The 26,992-nt window shown below is 45.4% G+C and overlaps 1 protein-coding gene and 2 long non-coding RNA genes across 3 annotated transcripts in view; all 3 read right to left on the bottom strand.

Annotated features, from left to right (window-relative positions):
* Window positions 1-8,156, bottom strand: part of LOC144697374 (uncharacterized) — a 232,790-nt gene extending 224,634 nt beyond the window's left edge. Inside the window, exon 1 of the long non-coding RNA XR_013580353.1 lies at window positions 7,797-8,156. This is a non-coding gene — a long non-coding RNA (uncharacterized LOC144697374). The remainder of the gene's footprint in view (window positions 1-7,796) is intronic.
* The window catches only part of LOC144697459 (uncharacterized), a 296,931-nt gene that overhangs the window by 80,969 nt on the left and 188,970 nt on the right, over window positions 1-26,992 (bottom strand). The window lies entirely within an intron of this gene.
* LOC144697078 (uncharacterized) lies at window positions 1,008-2,162 on the bottom strand. The gene has a single exon (XM_078568887.1). It carries the CDS (start codon window positions 2,083-2,085, stop codon window positions 1,156-1,158), a length of 930 nt encoding a protein of 309 aa, XP_078425013.1. The 5' UTR covers window positions 2,086-2,162; the 3' UTR covers window positions 1,008-1,155.

Consider the following 26,992-nt stretch of genomic DNA (forward strand, 5'->3'; position numbering starts at 1 on the left):
CCGCCGAGCATGCGCGGAACTGCCGCCAACCCGGGGCAGATAGAGCGGTTTCTGAGACGGCACGGGATTGTGGGTAGTCCGGTCGCCATTAATAACAGTTAGGTACACCATGGACTGCAGCGGTTCAAGAAGGCAGCTCACCAGCACCTTCTCAAAGGCAGTTAGGGATGAGCAATAAATTCTGGCCCAGCTACTGAAGCCCGCGCACCAGAAATGAATTAAAAAAAGATAAGAAAGGAATCAGGAGCATGCAGTCCCACCCAGCTGGACAACAGTGCAGAGGTATTGGAGGAGGATGGTTTGGTCAATGGTAACAAAGACTGCAGACAGGATGAGAAGGACAATGAGAGGGAATTTATCTCTGTCATATTGACATAGGATGTAATTTGTGACTTCAATAAGAGCTGCTTCAATATTGTGGCAAGGTCAGAAATCTCATTGAAGGGTTTCAAACATGGAGTTCTGGGAAAAAGGTGCATAGATTTGGGAGGTGACAAGGACTTTGGAGAGGAAAGGGTTGTTAGAGATGAGGCAGTAGTTTGCAAGGACATTGGTGTCAAGGGTTTGTTTTATTGAGGAGTGGGTGATGATGACATAGTTAAAGGAATGAAGGGCAGTACCTGAAGAGAGAGAACTGTTAGCAATATCAGCGAACAGGGAGAGGTAGTATTGTGGGAATAGGGTCAACGGAGGAGGTGGGTATTATGGAAATGATAAGCTCTGAGCGGGCCTGAGGGGAGATGGGAGAGAAGCGAAAGAAAGAACCAGATTCAGGGCTACATCAAGAAGGGGTTTTAGAGACAGTTTGGCCTGGTGGGCTAGTGGAAGGGAGGAAAGCAGCAAAGGCAGCTGATCGGATTATCTCAGTCTTAGTGACAAAGAAGCTCCCGAGCTCCTCACAATTGTTGTTGAGGATGGAGCAGGCAGAAGAGAGAGGGAGCCCTTCAAAATGAAGTAATTTGTGTACGAGATATTAAAAAGACTCGACATCATGTATGTTTAACACAAAGATGATTTATTTGAATTCTATCCTGAATATTAACATCTATAACTGGGCTGGAATGTATTAACATCAGCATAAACAGACCCCAATGAACATAGTTCAATCCTGGATGTGATTAACAGCAAAATCCATTCACTGTAGTTACTGGTGACTCAACAGGGTGGATGACTGACTGAATCTCTTCCCAAACATGGTGCAGGTGAATGACCTCCCATCATGTGACCTCGCTGGTGACCTCGCAGGTGGGACGAACGAGTGAATCTCTTTCCGCACTCGGAGCAGGTGAATGGCCTCTCCCCAGTATGAACTCGCTGGTGATTCAGCAGGGTGGATGACTGAGTGAATCCCTTCCCACACTCAGGGCAGGTGAATGGCCTGTCCCCAGTGTGAATTCGCTGATGTACAGAAAGTTGAGATGATCCCCTGAAAGCAGCCCCACAGTAAAAGCACCTGAATGGTCTCTCATCAGTGTGAATACGTTGATGGGATATCAGTTCCCCGGAACTTTTATAGCACTTCCCGCAGTCTGGGCATTCAAAAGGTCTCTCCCCAGTGTGAACTCTCTCGTGTCTCAGCACATGGGATAACTGAGTGAATCCTTTGCCACACATATAGCAAGTAAATGGCCTCTCCCCAGTGTGAATTCGCTGGTGTACAGTGAGTTGAAATGATCCCCTGAACCCAGCCCCACAGTGAGAGCACCTGAACGGTCTCTCATCAGTGTGAACACGTTGATGGGACATCAGGTCCCCAGAACTTCTATAACACTTTCCACAGTCTGGGCATTGAAAAGGTCTCTCCCCAGTGTGAACCCGCTGGTGTGTCAGCAGGTTGGAAGACTGAGTGAATCCCTTGCCACACTTGGAGCAGGTGAATGGTTTCTCCCCGGTGTGAACTCGCTGGTGTGTAATCAGCTGGGATGATCGAGAGAATCCCTTCCCACACACAGAGCAGGTAAATGGCCTCTCCCCAGTGTGAGTGCGTCGATGAGTTTCCAGCTCACATGGGTAACTGAATCTCTCCTCACAGTCCCCACATTTCCACGGTTTCTCTCCACTTTGAGCACTGCTTTTTCCTTCCATGTTCAAAATGCTGTGCTATTCAGGTTACGGTGTATTGGATGACTCCTTCAGATGCTGTTTCCTGACTGCAAACGGTCCACTTCTAATAACAGTGAAATTGATTTAAAACAGAAAAAAAGGGAGTGAGAGAGGACCCACAAAAACACAAAGGGAGATTGTGAAATTGAGCTTAATGAATCCACTATTGGTGGCTGTTCTTTCAGTTGCCAAGGCCACAAGCTCTGAAGTTTCATCCTTAAACCTCTCCACCTCACTTTCCTCCTTTAAGATGCTCCTTCAAACCCAACACTTTGACCAAGCTTTGGTCACCTGCCTATTATCTCATTTGAATTGGTGTCAGATGTTGCTTTGTCACATTTTTGCTAAATGTCTTGGAACGTTGCATTGCATCAAAAGTGTGATATAAATACAATTTAGTGACGTGGACTTAGCCAATAATCATCATTCCTTCATTATCACTGGGTGAATAACCTGTAACTCCTTATCTAACAGCATTATGGGAACACCTTCACCACGCAGACTGTGGTCAAGAAGGTCAAACATCATCTTCTCCACAGGTAACTGGGGGCTCACAATGTATGCATGTAACACTCAAGATCTTGAGTGGTCTTGACAGGCTGATATGGAGATGCAGTTTCCTCTTGTGGGAGAATCTAGAACTAGGGGCCACTGTTTAAAAATAAGGGGGTCGCCCATTTAAGACACAGATGAGGAGAATTTTTTTCTCTCAGGGGGTTGTGAGTCTTTGGAACTCTCTTCTGCAAAAGATGCTGGAAATAGAGTCTTTGAATATTTTTAAGGCAGAGGTAGATAGATTCTTGATAAGCAAGGGAATGCAATGTTATCGGAGTAGGCGGGAATGTGAAGTTGAGGTTACAATCAGATCAGCCATGATCTTATTAAATGATAGGGGCTGAGAGGCCTGCTCCTGCTCCTAATCCGTATGTTCGTATGAGAGAGCAACAGAGTTAACATTTCAATGTGCAGAATGAATTCCAGGGAATAAAAATGGTGCAGAGTTTGATGGTCACCATAAGCACAGCAACAGAAGAGAAATGGACGATACCACAGGAAAAAACAATTCCTGACTATGAAAGGTATGGTGGGAAGATAAAGCTGTTAAGCCAGCCGCACATGGCCAGGGGATGGGCAGCGGTGAAAACCTCATTTAGTAGAAGTAACAGTGAAATACTAAACAAAACTAAAATTAAAGGCAAAGGAAGTTAAACCATGGCAGAGAGATGATCAGGAGGGTAGAGGCGAAAGAGAACAATGGATTCAGATCCATAGTAAAGAAGTCACACCAGCCCCAGAGACACAGAACCTCGCTCAGATTACAGAGCATAGCAATAAATGTAGATGAATGGTCAAAAGTAATCACCTCTGAAACAATTTCGCTGTTTTCAATTTTAAAATCTCCCGCTGAAGCCTGCAGCTGGAGAGATATCTGAAGCACTGGAGTCAGAGAAAAATCTCCCAGTTGAGGAAATACCTGGGGAGCGGGGTGCTGACACCGTGCAATTGTCGGTGTGAACACAGAATGTCTGGGTCTGCACAAACCAGTGATCACAACACATTATCAAGGATGTGAGGGTCCTTGAGATGGTGAAGAGACAATTTACCATAATAGTTCCAGGGATGAGGGATTTTAGTTGCAATGTTGGGTTGGGGAAACTGGGCTTGTTCTCCTTGGAGCAAAGGAGATTGAAGGGGGATTTGATAGAGAAGTACAAGTTTATGGTAGTTTTAGATAAGGTAATAGCTAATTGTAAGATCGTCATAGACACAGGTTTAAAATTTTTGGCAAACTCAACAGGGGGGGTGTGAGCAAGAAATATTTGCAGTGAGTGGTAATGACCTGGAACTCAATGCTTACACTCAAAGGCCGATAATATTCAGGCCTTGATGAATCGAGTGACACGTAAATGTTCCCTTTCTCCAATCCCCTTTAAAAGGAGTTTCCAAAATCCACCCCTGTCAGCCCCGGACAGAAATGCACAACATTCTCTCCTCCTGCTGACAGGGACAGGGATGATCGCGCATGCGCCCTGCTGCACAATGACCCCGCTCAAGATGGCGGGCCTTTCACTGGAGACGCAATGCCCGCAGCCTCCACCCCACAGAAACAAACGCGGCACCGGTAGCTTCTTATCCTGGATTCAGAGCCGCATCGGGTACTTATGAACGCGCCCCGTCCACCCACCGGCCCCATCTCTCCCTCCACTCCTCCATTTCTCTTACCCCCTGAAGATGAGACGAACAAAAGTCAGTCAATCGCCATCACCCGCACTGCGCATGCTCCAGATCACAATGCCCGGGGAGTGATGGACGTCAGCTCCGGACCAATAAGAAGAGGGGTGGGGGATGGAGGACCAAGCGGGAGCGGCTGGTCCTCCAGCCAATCAGAGTGAATGAGGGGGCGGGGCTGAGCCCGGATCTCCCTCATTGGTTGAAACTCTACATCATTTTGGAAGCTGATTTGTCTCAAACTCCAGGAGAAAACTGGACCTTTCTGTTTGTGGCTTTAAACAGATGAAACCCTCTGGGTGTGGAGTAAACATTTCAACATTTGTTAGCGAATTATGGCAACATGATGAAATAATAAATAATGTCAAATAAAAGCAGAAAATGCTGGAAAAATTAAGCAGGTCTAACAGCATCTGTGGAGAGAGAAATACAGTTAACCATATGACTTCTAGTCTATATGAGTTCTTCAGGCTCTCCACAGATGCTGTCAGATCTGCTGAATTTTTCAAGCATTTTCTGTTTTTATTTCAGATTTCCAGTATCTGCAGTATTTTGCTTGTATCTTAGTGATGCAACAATAACTGGGCAGACAGGGAATGTCACCATTCGAACAAGGAGAGTCCCTAGTTTCAAAAAAATTAACAACGGAAGGGTCAGGACAGGTTCGGGAGAAGGTTAATACTGTCATCATTAAGGCAGGAAAGTGGAATTGAGGATTATCAGGTCAGCCATGATCTCATTGAATGGCGGAGCAGGCTCGATGGGCCGAATGGCCTACTTCTGCTCCTACATCTTATGGTCTTCAGAACAACACAGACTACAAAGGAACAACTGATCTCAAAGACAATCTCTTGTAGTATGTGTGGAGGAAATGTGCTGAATCAGGTTTAAAGGGGTTCAATTATATATGTTTTCCGGATTCGACAATCACATTAAAATCTGGAACTCAGATGGGGATATGGATCATTTCAGATTTGGATCAATGCATTATTCCAGGAAGCCTTAAAATCATACTGACAGTATTTCAGAACCACACAATACACAGGGGCAACGGGCAAATTCACCCCACAAAAACCCTTGAAAATTCAATCACAGGGACAAGCACTGGAAGTAAAACCTTTGTGAGAGACAGAATCAGTGAGTAGCATCTCTTCCAATCACAGATTCTGTCTCTCCCGATCTTGCTGCTGCTGCTGCAAAGACAGAATCTGTAACAGGAGGAGAGGTTTGGCATCCATTTTGAGGAAGGATGCTCACTGATATACTGCCTGAGTCAGTGATGTGTGGAGGAGTGGTTTCTCCCTGGGACGGAACTAACAGGTTTCATAGCAGTGTGAGCCTAGTAAGGAGCAATCCAACAATCAGAGAAGAGTAGAACTCTTCTCATTCTGCCGAGAAAGCCTTGATTATTTTTATATATTTCTGGAGGTGGGTTGAAAGAACGCTAGAGTGTAGAGCACAGGAATTTGTTTAAACAGGTGTTGTGAACTCACTTGTGAATCACATATGTCAAATTAGAAGTTGAGATCCATTCGTCCAGGTTTACATTTATAAATACTGTTATTTACGGGTTAACACTCACAGACAACATACAGAACCCCCGGTCTGAGCTGATCTCAGCTGGTGCAGTGACGTTACCGATGAGTTTTGAATGTAAATCCCCACACAATGAAGATCGAATCAAGTGAGTATTTTCCTGCTCCACTGTCCGATCCAATAAACAGTCTGCACCTATTTACCAAATATATAAACGCCTTTATGAAATGAGCAGTTTCTAATAAAATGAATAAAACCAAAACCAAGGATCACAAGCATCCGGTTAACTTAATTTCAGTGAAAATGTGTTCAATCTACTTTGATGACTGCAGCAGATCCCGTTTTCATCCACAAAGGGTTTCATGTGACAAAGAATATTATAAAGTGTCTTTATTTGATGGTGGGTGAATATAACTTCCAGGGGATTTCATATAAATCATAGAAACATAGAAACTAGGAGCAGGAGTAGGCCATTCGGCCCTTTGATCATGATCATCCAACTCAATAGCCTGCTCCCGATTTCTCCCCATACCCTTTGATCCCTTTTGCCCCAAGAGCTATATCTAACTCCTTCATGAAAGCATACAATGTTTTTGTCTCAGCTACTTTCTGTGGTAACGAATTCCACAGGCTCACCGCTCTCTGGGTGAAGAAATTTCTCATCTCAGTCCTAATCCTGTCAAATGTTACTTTTCAAACCAGCTTTCCAAAGGAAGAATGAACGTAGACAGACCAACAGCAACAATTTCAACTTATCTACAGACAGTGAAAACAGAATGTCAGTCAGTCATGCAGTGAGAATGCACGCAAGGCAGATCCTTTCTACAATATGTTTATTTTTATAAATACAGAAATTATAAATGTCCCAAGGCACCTTCCACACAAGTGCAGGAGATGCAACACCTGCATTTTCATCTCCTCCTTACTCACTGTCCAGGGGCTGCACATGTGAGACTCACTCCCAATAAATTACCAAATGTGCCAAAGAGTTAGAATTCTCATTTTGGAAATGGAGTATGAGAGATTTAATAAACATAGATTGACAAAAACAGCTTAATTATAGATTCAAAGTTAATGGATTTAATATATACAAAGTCTTTTGTATTTTCAGTTGGATCTTTCAGACACTAAATTGTAGAGTTATCACCGAAGATCAATTTAGAATTGAAGTAAAAGTTCAGAATTTTTTTATAAATAGGTTCCTGTTGAGAGTTCTTGAATTAAGGGGAAAGATCACAGATGCTGTTTTTAAAAAAGGACAATGCAGCCCCAAAAATCAGTGACATCTCCACAATATTAAACTCCAGCCAGTTATAGGGATTGTTAACATCAGCAGAAACAAACTAAATAATCTTAAATTATCAATACTAAACATGATTAACAGCAGCAATAACGGCAGAATCCAACCACTGCAGTCACTTATGAACTCACTGATGTCTCAGGAGGCATCGTGACTGAGTGAATCCCTTCCCACAGACAGGGCAGTTGAATAATCTCTCCCCAGCATGAGTGCATTGGTGTGTCAGCAGATTGAACGACTTTGTGAATCCCTTTCCACAGATGGAGCAAGTGAACGGTCTCTCTCCAGTGTGAACTCACTGGTGAGCAGTGAGGTTGGATGACCGATTGAGTCCTTTCCCGCACACAGAGCAGATGTATGGCCTCTCCCCGGTATGAACCCGCTGGTGTTGCAGCAGGGTGAACGATCAAGTGAATCCCTCCCCACACTTGGAGCAGGTGAATGGTCTCTCCCCAGTAAGAACTCGCTGGTGTGTCAGCAGATGAGATGACTGAGTGAATCCCTTCCCACACTCAGGTGAACGGTCTCTCTCCAGTGTGGGTGCGTTGGTGCACAGTGAGGTGAGATGATCTTCTGAACCCAGTCCCATAGTGAGAGCATCTGAACGGTCTCTCATCAGTGTGAACACGTTGATGCGACCTCAGTTCCCTGGAACTTTTATAGCACTTCCCGCAATCTGGGCATTTAAAAGGTCTCTCGCCAGTGTGAACTTGCTAGTGTATCAGCAGGGCAGATGAATGAATGAATCCTTTCCCACACTCAGAGCAAGTGAATGGTTTCTCTCCAGTGTGAGTTTTCTGGTGTGAATGTAAGCTGGATAACTGAGTGAATCCCTTCCCACAATCAAAGCAGGTGAATGGCCTCTCCCCAGTGTGACCGCGTCGATGAATTTCCAGCTCAGATGGGGACCTGAATCCTTTCCCACAGACCCCACATTTCCAGGGTTTATCCATCGTGTTGGTGTCCTTTTGTCTCTCCAGGTTGGTCCAGTTGAAGCCTCATCCAGAAACAGAACAGATGTACGATTTCTGTCTGCTGTGAATAAGGGTGATTTTTTTTCAGGCTGTCTAACTGGATGAAGCTCTTTCCACAGTCAGTGCACTGGAACACTCTCACTCGGGCGTGTGTGCCTTGGTGCTTTTCCAGTAACAACGACGTTCAAAACCCTTTCCCACAGACGGAACAAACATTTCTCCTTCTACATTCAAAACAATGGTATTCAGAACTTGATGAATTGAGTGACTCAGTCAGACCTTGATGTGATGTTTGATTTGAGTTTCCCATCTCTTTAGATTCTCATTGCAACTCTGTAAAACCAGTTGTTAAAAGTGATCACTGTCAGTCCGGGATAGAAATTCAGAACAGACAATTCTAGTTTCTATGGAACATTTTTCTCTCGTTTCCCCAAACCTGTAAATCCTCGTCTCATGCACCCTGCTTCCCACAAACTCTCCCTCTTCCCTGTATTAAGGGGAATAGGTAAAGAAAAACTGTTCACATTAACTGATCAGAAAAAGATTTAAGATTCTGAGCAAGAGATACAGGGGGAACGTGAGGAAGGGCTATTTTTTAACACAGTGAGCGTTAATGCCCTGGAGCTCGATGCTCAAAGTCAAAGGCTGATAATATCCAGGTCCTGATGTGTCGGGGCTGCTCTGAATGTGATGTTTGGTTTGACTTTCCCGTCTGCAAATTCTCCCCTTCTAACCCCCTGTAAAACCCATCCCTGTCAATCCAGGATAGAAATTCACACCATTCCCTCCTCCTGCTCCAGGATCAGTAAAGTGAGTTAAAGGTGATTTCTCATTAACAAACCCATTGCTGCATTTCCTTCATTAACCCACATTTGTCCACTCGGGCCTGGCACCGGGAGAAAGCCCGCAGCTGCCGTTCCGTTCGGTGCAAAGGCGGGCCCGGCACTTTCTTACTGGGGGTGTTGAGGCCTCCACTGGGTGTTTGTGAAGCCTGCCCTCCCACCCACTGCCCCTAACGCTGCCTCCGCTTATCCGCCTCCTTCCCACCTGAAGATGAGAGAAACAAGTGTCTGTCCATGGACATCACCCGCACTGCGCATGCTCCAGATCACAATGCCCGGGGAGTGATTGACGGCAGCTCCGGACAAATAGGAAGAGGGGGCGGGGCTGGAGGACCGAGCGGGAGCGGCTGGTCCTCCAACCAATCGGAGTGAATGAGGGGCGGGGCTGAGCCCGGATCTCCCTCATTGGCTGAAACTCTGCATCATTTTGAAAGCGGATTTGTCTCAAACTCCAGAAGAAAACTGGACCTTTCTGTTTGTGGCTTTAAACAGATGAAACCCTCTGGGTGTGGAGCAAACATTTCAACATTTCAACAGGACTGTCCCGACAGACCGATCAACAATTTCCAGTTCCCTGGCCCCAACCGCCTCCTCGTCACCATGGACGTCCAATCCCTCTACACCGCCATCCCTCACCGGGATTGTCTGATGGCTCTCCGCTTCTTCCTCGAACAGAGGCCCGAACAATCCCCATCCACCACTACTCTCCTCCGTCTGGCTGAACTTGTTTTCACACTGAACAATTTCTCCTTAAACTCCTCTCACTTCCTCCAAATAAAAGGTGTGGCTATGGGTACCCGCATGGACCCCAGCTATAAAAACAAAAAGCTAAAAGCTACTGCGGATGCTGGAAATCCTATGCCTGTCTCTTCATGGGGTATGTGGAACATTCCTTGTTCCAGTCCTACTACGGCCCCCTCCCACAACTCTTTCTCCGGTACATCGATGATTACTTCGGTGCTGCTTCATGCTCTCGTCTGGACCTGGAAAAATTTATTAATTTTGCTTCCAATTTCCACACCTCCATCATTTTCACATGGTCCATCTCTGACACTTCCCTTCCCTTCCTTGACCTCTCTGTCTCAATTTCTGGTGATAGACTGCCCACCAATATTCATTACAAGCCTACCGACTCCCACAGCTACCTCGACTACAGCTCCTCACACCCCACTTCCTGTAAGGACTCCATCCCATTCTCTCAGTTCCTTCGCCTCCGTCGCATCTGTTCTGATGATGCCACTTTCAAAAACAGTTCCTCTGACATGTCTTCCTTCTTCCTTAACCGAGGTTTTCCACCCACGGTCGTTGACAGGGCCCTCAACCGTGTCCGGCCCATCTCTCGTGCATCCACCCTCACACCTTCCTCTCCCTCCCAGAAACATGATAGGGCCCCCCTTGTCCTCACTTATCACCCCACCAGCCTCCACATTCAAAGAATCATCCTCTGCCATTTCCGCCAACTCCAGCATGATGCCACCACCAAACACATCTTCCTTTCACCATCCCCCCTCCCCACCCAGTGGCATTCCGCAGGTCCACTTCTCCATCACCCCCTACACCTCAACCCCCTCCCACGGCACCTTCCCATGCAACCGCAGAAGGTGTAACACCTGCCCCTTCGCTTCCCCTCTCCTCACCATCCAAGGACCCAAACACTCCTTTCAAGTGAAGCAGCATTTCACTTGCACTTCCCTCAATTTAGTCTACTGCATTCGTTGCTCCCAATGCAGTTTCCTCTACATTGGAGAGACCAAACGCAGACTGGGTGACCGTAATGCAGAACACCTTCGCAAGCATTACCTAGACCTCCCTGTCACTTGCCATTTCAACACTCCACCCTGCTCTCATGCCCATATGTCTGTCCTTGTTCTGCTGCATTGTTCCAGTGAAGCTCAACGCAAACTGGAGGAACAGAACCTCATCTTCCGACTAGGCACTTTACGGTCTGAATATTGAGTTCAACAATTTTAGATCATGAATTCTCTCATCCATCCCCACTCTCTTTCCCATTTCCCCCTCTTTTTTTCCAATAATTTATATAGATTTTTCTTTTCCCACCTATTTCCATTATTTTTAAATGTATTTCCATCCATTGTTTTATCTCTACCTTTTAGCCTTTATCGATTCCTTCATCCCACCCCACCCCCACTAGGGCTATCTGTACCATGCTTGTCCTGCTTTCTACCCTTATTTAGCACATTCCTTAAATAATATCACCACCTTTAACAAGTCTTTGTCCTTTTGTCTGTGTCATCTTTTGGTTATCTCCACCTATCACTGGCCCTTTATCCAGCTCTACTTGTCCCACTCTCCTTAAACCAGCTTATATTTCACCTCTTTTCTATTTTTACTTAGTTCTGTTGAAGGGTCATTCGGACTCGAAACGTTAATTGTGCTCCTCTCCGCAGATGCTGCCAGACCTGCTGAGTTTTTCCAGGTATTTTTGTTTTTGTTTTTGCTTTTATTTCAACATTTATGACTGAACTGGATTCATTCAGGACAGACAGCTGGGATTTGAGGGAATACTGAAGGTTTGAGAATTTTAAATAATCTGGAGTAAGAAACGAGAAAGTGACAAAAAACTGAATATGAATATTCATATGAACATACAAATTAGGAGCACGAGTAGGCCATTCGGCCCCTCGAGTGTGCTCCACGATTTGATAAGGTCATGCTTGATCTTATTGTCGTCTCAACTCTTTCTCCTGCCCAGCTCCATTAACTTTTGACTCCATTGTTCATCAATAACTATCTAACTCAGCTTTAAAACCATTTAGTGACCCTGCCACCACTGCGCCCTGGGGATGAGAATTCCATAGACCAACAACCCTCTGAGAGAAATAGTGAAATGAGCACCTGGTAAAAGGCTGCAAGCAGATCGAGAAGGACAAGCAGGGAGAGTTTACCTTTGTCACAATCACATAGGATGTCATCTGTGACTTTAATAAGATTTCCAATACTGTGATAGAAGGGCAGAAATCTGATTTGAGGAATTGAAACATGGATTTCCAGGAAGGATGGGAATGGATTTGGGAGGCGACAAAATGTTCTCAGACTTTGGAGACTAAAGAGAGGTTAGAGGTGGGGCGGATGTTTGCAAGAATGGTGGAGTCAAGGGTTTGTTTTCTAAGGAGAGGGGTGATGATGGCAGATTTAGAGGTAACTGGCACAGTACCTGAGAGAGAGAACCATTAACAATATCAGATAACTGGGGAGTTTGGGTGGTCTCTAGTATAGTGAGAACAAGATTGAGGGAAGAGGAAGTGGGCCTCATGGTCAAAATGAGCACTGAGAGGGCATGAGAGGAGATGGGAGGGTAAGTGGAGAAAGATGCAAGTTCAGGACTAGGAAAAGGGGAACTTTGGAGGCAGTTCAGCCCAGTGGGCCGTTGGAAGGGAAGGAAGCAGAAGAGGCAGATGATCGGATTGTCTCACTCTTAGTGACAAAGAAGCTCCATGAGATCTTCACATTTGTTGTTGGAGGTGAGGATGGAGGAGACAGGGAGAGGGAGAGCGCTTCAAAAGGAAGGCATGTTTATTTGTTTTGTTTTGGGTTTATCTGAATGTTTTCTCACAGACACAGGCAGTTTTTGTCTGGAGCTGGAACAGCTTGCAAACAGGCAGAGAGAGAAAAGCTGCCAGAAGCCGTAGACTATTAAGCAAGAAGACAGTGAAGCCCATGCTTGAGGTGGGTGTCCACAATTGTGAGGTATTTAAACAGAAGTGTCTGAACCTAGCTGAACACTAGTGGAAGAACCCCAAGGAATCTCATGCCTGGGAGAATTGCAGTAACATGGAGGTGAATCAAAGTGAATTCCTTAGAGCTGTGGCACACCTTCGTTTGGTCCCAGGAAAATTGAATGAACCCTGAAGATCCTGGAAAGGATGGGGGAATTCAGGTGAAATATAAGTAGAACATGGAGTGCTCCATTCAGGTTTTCAGGCTGAAAGAATAAGTGTTTACAAAATGTAGTTTTAAGTTACTGGTACTTGCTTTGTTTAATTCCTGTACAGTAAAGAATTTTCTTTAAAACACGAAGCCTTGTGCTGTAATTCTTTCAGTTAATAACTGGGAGTTTGAATTTCTTTTCAAAACTGAATGGTCTCCCTTGAGATCAGAACAGAAAGCTGATCTATTTGACTTTTATCCAGAATATAAGGGCTGGAGTTCATTAGCATCAATAGAAACAGATTCCAATGTGATTAACATCAAAATCCAATCACTGTTGTTGTTTGTGAACTCGCAGGTGTCTCAGCAGGTTGAATGAACAAGTAAACCTCACCCCACAAATGGTGCAGGTGAATGACCTCTCCCTAGTGCAAACTCTCTGGTGGCACACCAGACAGGATGCTCGAGTGAATCCCTTCCCATGCACTGAACAGGTGAACAGTCTCTCCCCAGTGTGAATTCTCTGGTGTACAGTGAGTTGGGATGATCAGCGGAAACCGGTCCCACAGTGAGAGCACCTGAACGGTCTCTCTTCAGTGTGAACACGCTAATGGGACATCAGCTCCCCAGAACTTTTATAGCACTTTCCGCAGTCAGGACATTTAAAAGGTCTCTCGTCACTGTGACTGCGCTGGTGTTGCAGCAGGTTGGGTAAATTAGCAAATTCCTTCCTACACAAGGATCAGGTGAATGGTCTCTCCCCAGTGTGGCTGCGTTGATGAGTTTCCAACTCAAATGGATAATTACATCTCTTCCCACAGTCACCACATTTATATGTTTTCTCCCCATTGTGGCTGCGCTTGGTGTTTTGACAGGCTGGATGATTGGCTGAAGTCTCGTCCACATACAGAACACGAGGATGATTTCTCCCTGCTGAAAATGCTGCCTTTTCCTTCCATGTTCAAAATCCAATGGTATTCAGATTAGGGTAAAGTAGGTGACTCTGTCAGATGCTGATGAGCTATTCGAGTGAGATGTTCGATGATATGTTCGCTCTGAAGAAGAGTCATCCGGACTTGAAGCATTAAATCTGTCTTTCTCTCCACAGATGCTGTTAGACCTGCTGAGTTTTTGCAGCATTTTCGGTTTTTGTTTCAGATGTTCGAATTTCCTGGCTGCAAATCATCTGCAAATCCTGTGAAATTGAATTTTTAAAAATGGTGTGTGAGAGAACACACAAAAACACAAAAGCAGGTTGTGAAATTGAGCTGAATGAATCTGGTAATTTGTGGGGCCAGCAATAGGAAAAAGTAACCATGAAAACTGCTGGATTGTCATAAAAACCCAACTGGTTCACTAATGTCCATCAGGGAAGGGAACCTGCCACCTGGTCTGGACCTACACAAGACTCTGTCCTCTACAGGAAGACAGAGAGAAAGAGAGAGAGGGAGTGATGAAGGAGCGGGATTTTATATTTTTCCAACTGAACCAGAGGTTTGACAGACCCTCAACCTCCACCACCTAGAAGGACCAGAGTCATAAGTATATGCGAAAACCATCACCTCCAAGTCACACATCATCGTGACTTGTCTGATATCCAGTACTGGATGAGCAAAAATGTCTTCCATTTAAATATTGGGGAGACTGAAGACAATTGTCCTCAAACCCCGGAACAAACTCCACTCCCTAAGCATCCACTCCATCTCTTCCCCAGGTAACTGTCTAATGTTGGATATATCTTCTCCCAATCTTGGTGTCATATTTCAGCTGAGATTCTGACCAAATATCTGTGACATCACAAAGACGGTCCGTTTCCACTTCAGTGACATCACACTGCTTCAGCTCATCTGCTCCGAAACTCTCATCCATTCCATTGTTACCTCTAAACTTCATAATTCTAATGTGCTCCCAGCCGGCCTCCCACATTCAATCACCTATAAACCTCAGATCATCCAAAACTCTGCTGCCTGTGTGCTTACACTTAGTCTTGTTCAACTATCACCACTTCTGTTTTATTCTTTAATGGTATGTCGATGTCGCTGGTTAGGTCAGCGTTTATTGCCCATCCTTAATTGCCATCCCTTGAGGAGGTGGTGGTGAGCTGTCTCCTTGAACCGCTGCAGTCCATATGATGTGCATACTTGGTCTGGCCTACACGTGACTCCAGACCCACAGCAATGTGGTTGACACTTGAGTGCCCTCTGAAATGGCCTAGCAAGCCACGCAGTTCAAGGGCAATTAGGGATGGGCAACAAATGCTGACCTTGCCAGTAACGGCCAAATACCATGAAATAATAAAGTTAAAAAAGCTTGCCGACGGAGAGGCTCTGTCAAAGACTATATAAATGCAAGTTGATGTTGTTGACTTGTCAGGAGTCAGGAGTGTGATGGAATACTCTCCACTTGTCTGGATGACAGCAGCTCCCATAACACTCAAGAAGCTTGACACTGTCCAGGACAAAGCAGCCCCCTTGATTGGCACCACATCCATTCTCTCCACCACTGACGCACAGTAGCAGCAGTGTGTACCATCTACAAGATGCACTGCAGGAACTCACCAAGACTCCTTAGACAGTGTCTTCCAAACCCACGACCACTACCATCTAGAAGGACAAGGGCAGCAGATAGACGGGAACACCAACACCTGGAAGATCCACTCCAAGTCAATCACCATCCTGACTTGAAAATATATCGCCGTTCCTTCACTGTCGCTGAGTCAAACTCCTGGATCTCCTTCCCTAACAGCACTGTGGGTGTACCTACAACATATGGACTGCACCAGTTCAAGAAGGCAGCTCACCACCACCTTCTCAAGGGCAATTAGGGATGGACAATAAATGCTGGCCCAGCCAGCAAAGCCCACATCCCGTGAATGACTAAAAGAAAACTTGGAAATTCGCCACCATTCCTTCATCATCACTGGGTGAAACTCCAGTAACTCCTCACCTAACAGCACCGTGAGAGCATCTTCTTCACTGTGCTTCAAGAAGGTCCACCAGCATTTCTCAATCAGTCACTGGGAATTAATAATAAATGTTATCGTGTTAATGATACCCACAACCCCAAATAAATTAAAATATCTGCATATGTAAAATGGATTAAAAGCCTCCACAGAAATACTTGATCCTGAAACGATGCTCTTTTACACTGAATGGACAATGTTTATTGTAAACCCGATCTCCCTTGAAGAAACCAGCTTCCCATGATAATCCCACAATAGAAATTGTTAGACCCTGCTCCTCTCAACAGGACTCTAGGTTAAGCCCAGCAGCTTCTCCTCTATCTTTGGTCCAGCTCAAAAACTGAAACAACAAGAAAACCTACACAGGAGGCCAGGGGGCGACTTCCTCCTCCACCCCCACTCTAATGCAAAGCCGCTCTTATGTTTCTGGACTCGGTTCTGTGAGAATTCCCTGAAATAAAATAGCAACACACCGTGAAATTAAAAATCTGAAACAAAAAGAAATACTCAGCAGTTCAGGCAGTATCTGTGCAGAGAGGGACAGAGTTAATGTTTCAGGTCTCTGACCTTCCGTCAGTCTGTAATAAACTCCCTTCCTCCTGCCGCTGTCTGATGACCCCCCCACTCCCGGCCGCTCTCATTCAGACTCTGAGAGCCTTCTCGAATCTGCGCATTGCCGCCCTTCTGGTGGAGATAAGGCGTATTCACTTGCGTGGAGCATTCCGGTTGGCATTACCTGCCATTATAGTTTCGTTTTCACAAGATAGCTGAACACAGAAGAAGACGTGTGACGCTCACCTATCACATTTGTCTCTCCTCGGGATGCGTTTTAGTACAATAAATGCAAAATACTTTGGATGCTGGAAATCTGAAATAAAAACAGAAAATGCTGGAAAAGCTCAGCAGGTCCGACAGCATCTGTGGAGACAGAAACAGAGTTAACGTTTCGAGTCTGTATGACCGCCCAGAAGAAGGGTCATACAGACTCGAAACGTTAACTCTATTTCAGACCTGTTACGGTATAATTTGCTTTCTAATTTTATTATTTCACCCTCCAGCATCAGTGTTCACTCCCTCAGTGCAAAACAAATCAGGATAGAATATAAGCACAGAAAAATGCTGGAAAAACTCAGCAGTTCTGGCAACATCTGTGGAGAGAGGGTCCAATATGATTATTCTTCAGAGGAATCGTGGTGCACAATGGCGGCTGTTCTACCCAGCATTCCGCGGGGTGAGGAATGTTCCCTATCCACATAACAGGAGAGAAATGCGCATGCGCAATTCCGAACAGTGTTTTGTGCATGCGGACTGCGAGTAATGGCGATGGACTGGAGCTTTTTCGTCGAATCCACAATGGGTAATGGGGGAGCGGGGGGGTGGAAATGGTGGGGCGGAGGGAGCGATGGATCCGGCGGGTGGACAGAGAGGCTCCGGAAACATGTTGTGTCGCAAGGCGCATGCGTATCATCCTGGCCCAGGGACATAACTCTGTTTCTCTCTCCGCAGATGCTGCCTGACCTGCTGAGTGTTTCCAGCATTGTCTCTGCTTATTTCAGATTTCCAGCAGCTGTAGTATTTTGCTATTATTTTATTGCAGGCGTTGCTCACGGAAACACAGACAAAACAACTGCCAGTTTGTATCAGGTTGGGAATTGGTTCCAGAAGTTGGTCCCTGGCCTCCAGTCTAGGTCTTTTTTCTCATCAAGTCATTGAATCATTGCATGTTTACAATACAGACGGAGGTCATTCAGCCTGTCCTGCCTGTGCTGGCTCCCTGCAAGAGCAAATCAGCGAGGCCCACTCCCCTGCCCTGCCCTTTCACTGACAAGACCAGCAGCAGATATTACCCATCCCCAGTTACCTGTAAAGAAGATGATGTCTGACCTTCTGGAACAGCTGCAGTCCATGTGGTGAAGGTGCTGCCACAATGCTGTTAGACCAGGAGTTATTGGTTGTACACCCAGTGATGTTGAAGGGATAGTGATATATGTCCAAGTTCGAAAGGGATAGGCAATAAATGCTGGCCTAGCAAGCGACGCCCACATCCCGTAAATGAATAAAAATAAAGTCAACAAGAACAATTTATATTTATGTGGCGCCTTTCATGTAACAGAACATTCCAAGGTGTTCTGCAGGTGTGTTGCAAAGCTACATTTCACATCGAGCCCACATAATGACATATTAGGGCAGATGATCAAAAGTTTGGCTCAGTCGGTAGGTTCGAAGGAGAATCTTAAAGTAGGAAAGTGAGTTCGAGAGGTGGAGATGTTTAGGGAGGAAATTACAGAGCTTATGGTCTTGGCAGCTGAAGGAAAGGCCAGAAAAGGTGGAGAAATTAAAGTCAGGAATGTTCAGGAAGCCAGATTAAGAGGAGCGCAGATATCTCAGAAGGTTATGAGGCTGGAGGAGATTACAGAGATAAGAGTGATCAGAGCCATGGAGGGATTTGAAGACACGGATGAGAAATTTAAAATGTAGGTGTCTCGTAACCCAGAGCTTTTGTAGGTCAGTGAGCACAGGGGTGATGGGTGAACAAGACTTGGTGCGAGGAAGCACCCAAGCAACAGAGTTTTGGATGACCTCAAGATTACAGTGAGGTGGAATGTTAGATTCTGGCCGGGAGTGTGTTAGGAAAGTTAAGTCAAGAGGTAACAAAGGATTGGCTGACAGTTTCAGCAGCAGATGAGCTGAGACTGGGGTGGAGTCGGGAAATGTTACTGAGGTGGAATTAGACAGACTGGGTGATGATGTGGATATGTGGTTGGAATCTCATAATGAAATGAAATATTTCACCATGGTTGTGAACAGCCTGGTTCAGTTTCAAACAGTTGCCAAGAGTCAGTGGCTAGGGAGTGGAGTTTGTAGTGGGGACTGAAGACAATGGCTTCAGCCTTACCATTATTTAAATGGAGGATATTTTTGTTCATTCAGTATTGGATGTCAGACAAGCCAGGACAGGGTGTGACCTGGTGAGGAGTTTTGAGGTGATGGTGTTCACATAAATCTGCTAGCCTGGTCCTTCTAGGCGGTAGAGTTTGAGGGTTTTGGAGATTCTGTCAAAGTTCTGGTCGAGTTGTAGATATATAAAATCCCTCTCCTTCGCCCCTTGCCTCTCCCACCTCTTTCTTTCCCTTCACAGAGGCCAGAGTCTTGTGCAAACCCAGACCGGGTGGCAGATTCCCTTCCCTGAAGGATATAGAAACTAGGAGCAGGAGTAGGCCATTTGGCCCTTCGAGCCTGCTCCACCATTCATTATGATCATGGCTGATCATCCAACTCAATAGCCCTGCTCCAGCTTTCTCCCCATACCCTTTGATCCCTTTTGCCCCAAGAGCCATATCTAACTCCTTCTTGAAAACATACAATGTTTTGGTCTCAACTACTTTCTGTGGTAACGAATTCCACAGGCTCACCACTCACTGAGTGAAGAAATTTCTCCTCATCTCAGTCCTAAATGGTCTAACCCATATCCTCAGACTGTGACCCCTTGTTCTGGACTCCCCCACCATTGGGAACATCCTTCCTGCATCTACCCTGTCTAGTCCTGTTAGAGTTTTACAGGTTTCTATGAGATCCCCCCTCATTCTTCCGAACTCCAGTGAATATAATCCTAATCGAATCAATCTCTCCTCATATGTCAGTCTTGCCATCCCAGGACAGAGGTGGGAGTGACATATGAGAAGAGATTGAGTTGATTAGGCTGACATTAGTGAACCAGTTGGGTTTTTACGACAATCCAGCAGTTTTCATGGTCACTTTTACCTCGTGCCGGCCCCACAAATTACCAGATTCATTCAGCTCAATTTCACAACCTGCCTTTGTGTTTTTGTGGGTTCTCTTTCATTCTCTTTTTTCTGTTTTAAATTGATTTCACAGGGTGTTAGAAGGGGAGGATTTGCAGTTTGGAAACTGGAAACCAAGTATCACATCAGAATCTGACAGTGTCTCCCAATGTATCATAACCTGAATATAATCGGATTTTGAACATGGAAGGAAAAAGCACCATTCACAGTGGAGAGAAATTATACACGTGTTCTGTGTGTGGACGAGACTTCAACAGATAATCTGGCATTTCATAACATAAATGCATTCACAATCAGATGTCATGGATATGTGGGGACAGAGGGAAGGGATTCAACTACCCATCTGAGCTGGAAACTCATTGGTGCAGTCACACTGGGGAGAGATCACTCACAACCTCTGAGTGTGGGATGGGATTCACTATTTCAAACAACCTGATGACACAACAGCGAGTTCACACTGACAAGAAACCATTCGGGTGCTATGACTGTGGGACTGGATTCAGGCATTTATCTGACCTCACTGTACACCAGCGAATCCACACTGGAGAGAGGCCGTTCACCTGCCCAGAGTGTGGGAAGGGATTCAGTCGGTCATCCCACCTGTTCATACACCATTGAGTTCACACTGGGGAGAGACCATTCACCTGCTCTGAATGTGGGAAAGGATTCATTAATTCATCCAACCTGAAGACACATCGAAGAATTCACACTGACGAGAGACCATTTAAATGCCCAGACTGCGGGAAGCGCTATAAAAGTTCCCAAGAATTGATGTACCATCAACGAGTTCACACTGATGAGAAACCATTCAGTTGCTCTCACTGTAGGGCTAGATTCAGGCAATCATCTCAACCCAGTGTACATCAGTGCACTCACACAGGGGAGAGGCCGTTCACCTGCTCCATGTGTGGGAAGGGATTCACTCAGTCATCCACCTTGCTGACACACCAGCGAGTTCACATGAAGGAGAGACCGTTCACCTGTGCCGAGTGTGGGAAGGGATTCACTCAGTCATCCAACCTCTTGGCACACCAGCGAGTTCACACTGGGGAGAGGCCATTCACCTGCTCCGTGTGTGGGAAGAGATTCACTCAGTCATCCCACCTAATAAAACACCAGCGAGTTCACAAGTAACTGCAGTGAATTAATTCTGCGTTTAATCACGTTCAGCACTGAAGCATGTTCATTGCAGCCTGTTTCTGCTGATGTTAATGACTGCAGCCAAGTTATAGATGTTAATAAAAAAAATCAGAAAATGCTGGAAAAACTCTGCAGGTCTGGCAGCATCTGTGGAGTGAGAAACAGAGTTAAATGTTCCACAGAAGAGTCTTATTAGATTCGAAACATTACTGCAGTTTCTCTCTCCACAGATGCTGCCAGACATCTGAGTATTTCCAACATTTTCTATTTTAATTTCAGATTTTCAGCAACCACAGTATTTTCCTTATATTTTTGATGCTAGTATTGGGGATAAAATACAAATAAATCAGTTTTGTGTTAAACACGCAGACTGTTGAGTATTTTTAATATCTCTGACACAAGTTAGTTCCTTTTGAAGGGCTGTCCTTCCCCACTGTCTCCTCCATCCTCACCTCCAACAAGTGAGAGAGCTCATGGAGCTTCTTTGAGATTGAGACTCTGATCAGCTGCCTCTGCTGCTTCCCTCCCTTCCACTAGCCCTCGGGCCAAACTTAGTTCCTCTTTGTATAAGCTCTGAACATGCATCTTTCAAAAGCTTCTCGCCTATCTCCCTTCATGCTCATCTTGTCCATGTGACCCACCTCCTGCTCCATTGACCCGATTCCTACTAAACTGCTGACCATCCAACTTCTCATGGCTCTCTCTCTCTCTCTCTCCTCCCTCTCTCTGCCTTGCTCTCTCTCTCTGATTGTCTGATGCTGAACCACACTCTTCACAATCTTGGTGTCATCTTTGTTCCAAGATGAGTTTCTGACCATCACTAATACCAGATATTTCAATCTCCATAAAGTCGCCATTCTCCACCCCACCCCAGCTCATCTGCTACTGAAACCCTCATCCATACCCATGTTATCTTTAGACTTGACGATTCCAATACATTCTTGACCAGCCTCTCACATTGACCCCACCCACACATGGAAACGTGAGATCATCCAAAACTCTCTGCCCGTGTGCTTTCTCACATAAGGTAGGCTATCTTATCTTTGACTGGTTCTGCACAACACAAATTGACAACATGAATGAGTGAGTTGCTATAACAAGTCCTGGGTGAGTTTTCCCACAAACACGTTTTAATGATTCCTTCACCTTCATGAAGACAACACAAGAACTGTCTATCGACAGCAATGCCTATCCATGTGTTCATGCAACATTGCGAGCCTATTCACTAATGTACCACTCTAGGAAGCCATAGACATTTGCACCGTGTCGCTATATCATGGCAATATAGACATGCTGCCAACATCTGAATCAATAAACTTATGAACTGAGCAATTCACGCAGCTGAGTTCAGCTTTAATGACACCATGTATGCCCAAATAGATGGTGTTGCTATGGGTTTCTCTCTGGGCCCAGCTCTCGCTAACATTTTTGTCGGTTTCCACAAGAAATGTGTTTTCAATGGACTGACACCTAACCTCCTTGCATATTTCCAAGACGTAGATGATATGTTTTCTATAATTGAATCTGCAGCTAAAGGTAAGAATTTGCTTATACACCTTAATGGGCTCCAACCCACACTCAAATTCACCTTTGAAATGGAGCAGTCTAACAAGCTCCCTTTCCTCAACTTGCGAGTTGAAAAATCCGCTAATGAGTTGTCTACTACTGTCTACTACAAAGTTATCTTCATTGGTAAATAAACATATTTGGATTCTGACAATTCCACATGCATAAGATTGGCCTTATTAGCAACCTCGTAAATAGGGCCTGAGCCATTTGATCACCATGCAAGCTTGATGCCGAAATAGGGTGCATTGAACCATCCTGTGGGATAATGGCTACTCCAATCAGATCAATGCTCGCTGTATGTCATACAAACTCATGAATGGGTCTAAATCCATCACTTTTTGTCCTGAAAACTGCCCAGCCTACCTCAATTTATGGTGTCCTAAAATTTGAACAACAGGTGAGGCGAGCTTTTTCCCACTTCTACTATACAGTACCAATACGAGTGATATTCTCCACTAACAGGATGCTGCTGTCAAGCCAAAAATACATTCTGCCTACCTCACAAATGTGCAATGTGTTATATGAATTCCAGTGCCAATGTGATGCCAGGGTGGAGGCCGTACATCCCAGCAACTGGTGGATCATATAAAACAGCATGTCCCTTTGGCTATTCATAACAGGCAGTGTATTGACCATGCTCAACCAGCCCATGATGGCAAAACTTAAAACATAGTGTCCAATATTAGATGGGATTTCGCAATTGGACACAATTTACTGAATAAACACGAAAGTGCTAAGAATTGCAACAACAACCAATTTAAAATTATCAGTCAGGCTCGCAATGTGGCTCATTTCTGCATGCTAGAAGCTATATCTTCATACTCGGGGCCCTGTCCTCTGCAAGCAAAAATAACATATATAGGCATTGTGCCTTTTTCAATTGAACAAAAGTATGGGGGACAACGGTTCCCTTGTATGGTCCCCAAGGCAACACCTAGACCAATCAGAACCAACTTGCATTTTTGAATTTAAACAAAAGATTAGGAGAATAACTGCTCAGTGGTGCATTGTCCATGGCAAAGCCTCAACTAATCAGAGTCCACTTGCTAGCCAACCAGCACCACTTTTCTCGTGCAATATAAATTGTTGGTCTCTTTGAGATTTGGTATTCTTGCATCTGTCCTGATGAGTGAAAACAAAAAGCTTCGACAGCATGTTCTTTTTTTCAGCAATACTCAAGTTCTCTACTAACAAGAAACCTTTTAATATTTCCAGAATTCGCAGTAATATACTTTTCTTTAGCCAGGGAACCTTGAGAATATGGAATTCATTATCTCAAGAGTTTGCGAAACCACTGTGAGCTGGAAACTCATGTACAATCACACCAGAAAAGGACAGTTCACCAGGTGAATGCAGAAAGGGATTCATTTGGTCATCCCATTTACTGACACAGCAGCACAGTCACACTGGAAATTGGTGCATGCAAAGGGATGAATAAAGTTTTTCCACTTGTTAACACTTCAGCTTTAAAAGCCCGAAGGGTTCGAGATACAATTGCGCATTCTTACTGGAGAGAAGCTCTTTAAAAGTTCTCTATGTGAGAAAAGAGTCACTTGTTCACACCAACTGCTGAGACTCCAGTGAGTTCACATTTGATTTTAGGATATTTTTCTGCTGTCAACCAAATCTAGGGTAAAACTATGAAGCAGGTCTAATGCACTTAATTGCTGTATTAGTTGATTTGACTATTTTACGTCTATGACTCAAATCGTAATTGTAATCACAAAATATGGTTTTGCATTCAATAAAATCTCCTGTAAGTGGCGGTGCGGTTACCCAGCATTCACCGAGAGGCAGAATATTCTCTATCTTCAGGCTAGGAGCTCTTTGCGCAGGCGCAATGCCAGTCTGTGATTGGAGCATGCGCAGTGCGGGTGTTGGGGGTGTCGGAGCCGCAGGGAGAGCAGCAAAGGATCAGAGAGAGCAGGTGGGTGAGGCCGAATGGAGCCGGCGGATGAAAGGGAAGCCTTCATAAACACCCGGCGCAGGAAGGCGAGGCTTTATAAACACTCGGTGGAAGACTCAATCGGCAATAGGAAGCTCGCGCTCTCGTGTTGAGACCGATTCGCCAGCCGCGCGGCTTTTCCCGGTGTTCGGCCCCGGGGTTGGCAGCCGCCATCTTTGTAGGGGGCAATGGGCAACCGAGCGCATGCGCAGCGGCCATCTTTGCGAGGGGCAATAGGGCTGAATTTTGGAGAGGTTTCATTTTGGGCTGAAATCAATGAGGACTCTGATCCCTGGGGCGGAAGGGAACCCTGGCAGGTGGGCGGGGAGGATTCAAAAACTCCCGCTGGAGGCCCCACCCGCTAATCACAGAATCACAGTGCAGAAGAGGCCCTTCGGCCCATCGAGTCTGCACCGAAACGTGAGAAACACCTGACCTACCTACCTAATCCCATTTACCAGCACTTGGCCCCATAGCCTTGAATGTTATGACGTGCCAAGTGTTCATCCTGGTACTTTTTAAAGGATATGAGGCAACCTGCCTCCACCATTCTCCCAGGCAGCGCATTCCAGATCGTCACCACCCTCTGGGTAAAAAGGTTTTTCCTCACATCCTCCCTAAACCTCCTGCCCCTCACCTTGAACTTGTGCCCCCTCCTGACTGACCCTTCAACTAAGGGGAACAGCTGCTCCCTATCCACCCTGTCCATGCCCTCATAATCTTGTACACCTCGATCAGGTCGCCCCTCAATCTTCTCTGCCCCAATGAAAACAATCCAAGTCTATCCAACCTCTCTTCATAACTTAAATGTTTCATCCCAGGCAACATCCTGGTGAATCTCGTCTGCATCCCTTCCAGTGCAATCACATCCTTCCTATAATGTGGCGACCAAAACTGCACACAGTACTCCAGCTGTGGCCTCACCAAGGTTCTATACAAGTCCAACATGACCTCCCTACTTTTGTAATCTATGCCTCGATTGATAAAGGCATGTGTCCCATATGCCTTTTTCACCACCCCACTAACATGCCCCTCTGCCTTCAGAGATCTATGGACACACACGCCAAGGTCCATTAGTTCCTCAGAATTTCCTAGTGCCATGCCGTTCATTGAATACTTCCTTGTCAAATTACTCCTTCCAAAGTGTATCACCTCACACTTTTCAGGGTTAAATTCCACCTGCCACTTATCTGCCCATTTGACTATCCTGTCTATATCTTCCTGTAGCCCGAGACACTCAACCTCACTGTTAACCACTTGGGCAATCTTTGAGTGATCCGCAAATTTACTAATCCTACCCCCACATAGTCATCTATGTCGTTTATATAAATGACAAATAATAGGGGACCGAGCACAGATCCCTGTGGTATGCCACTGGACACTGGCTTCCAGCCACTAAAGCATCCTTCTGTCATCACCCTCTGCCTCCTACAACTAAGCCAATTTTGAATCCACCTTATCAAATTACCCTGTATCCCATGTGCCTTTGCCTTCTTTATCAGTCTCCCATATAGGACCTTGTCAAAGGCTTTGCTGAAATCCATATAAACTACATCAACTGCACTACCCTCATCTACACACCTGGTCACCTCCTCAAAAAATTCAATCAAATTTGTTAGGCATGACCTCTCTCTGACAAAGCCATGCTGACTATCCCTGATCAAACCTTGCCTCTCCAAGTGAAGATAGATACTCTCCTTCAGAAATTTCTCCAATAGTTTCCCTACCACTGATGTGAGATTCACTGGCCTGTAGTTCCCTGGCTTATCTCAACAACCCTTCTTAAATAGCGGAACCACATTAGCTGTTCTCCAGTCCTCTGGCACATCCCCCGTGGCCAGAGAGGAATTAAAAAACTGGGTCAGAGCCCCTGCGATCTCCTCCCTGGCCTCCCTCAGCAGTCTGGACCTGGAGATTTGTCCACTTTTAGGCCTGCCAACACCTCCAATACCTTATTACTCCCTATATCAATTTGCTTAAGAACTTCGCAGTCTCTCTCTCCGAGTTCGATACCTTCATCCTCATTCTCTTGGGTGAAAACGGACATGAAGTATTCATTCAACACTCCAGAGATGTCCTCCACCCGTAGATTGCCCGCTTGGTCCCTTATGGGCCCTACTCTTTCCCTGGTTATCCTCTTCCCATTGATATACTTAAAGAATATCTTGGGATTTTCCCTACTTTTACCAGCCTGAGCTTTCTCATATCCCCTCTTTGCTCTCCGAATTGCTTTCTTAAACTCCACCCTGCACTGTCTGTACTCCACTCATGCCTCTGCTGATTTGCTTGCCTTGTACCTGCTAAAAGCCTCTCTTTTCCTTCTCATCGTAACTTGAAAATCTCTGGTCATCCATGGTTCTCTGGGCTTGTTACTCCTTGTTATGGGAACATGTTGAGCCTGTACCGTCCCCATTTCCTTTTTGAACACCCCCCATTGTTCCTCTGTAGATTTCCCCACAACTAACTGTTCCCAGTCTACCTTGACCAGATCCTGCCTTATTTTACTAAAATCGGCTCTCCCCCAATCCAAAACATTTTCTGCAACTTGTTGATTTCTTTGCCCATAACAAACTTAAACTGTACCATGTTGTGTTCGCTATCACTAAAATGCTCCCCCACCACCACCTCAGCCACCTGTCCGGCTTCATTCCCCAGAATTAGGTCCAGCAATGCACCGTCCCTTGTTGGCCCTCTACATATT

Source organism: Cetorhinus maximus, chromosome 23, assembly GCF_964194155.1.
Source record: "Cetorhinus maximus chromosome 23, sCetMax3.hap1.1, whole genome shotgun sequence".
In the NCBI taxonomy this organism is placed as follows: Eukaryota; Metazoa; Chordata; class Chondrichthyes; order Lamniformes; family Cetorhinidae; genus Cetorhinus; species Cetorhinus maximus.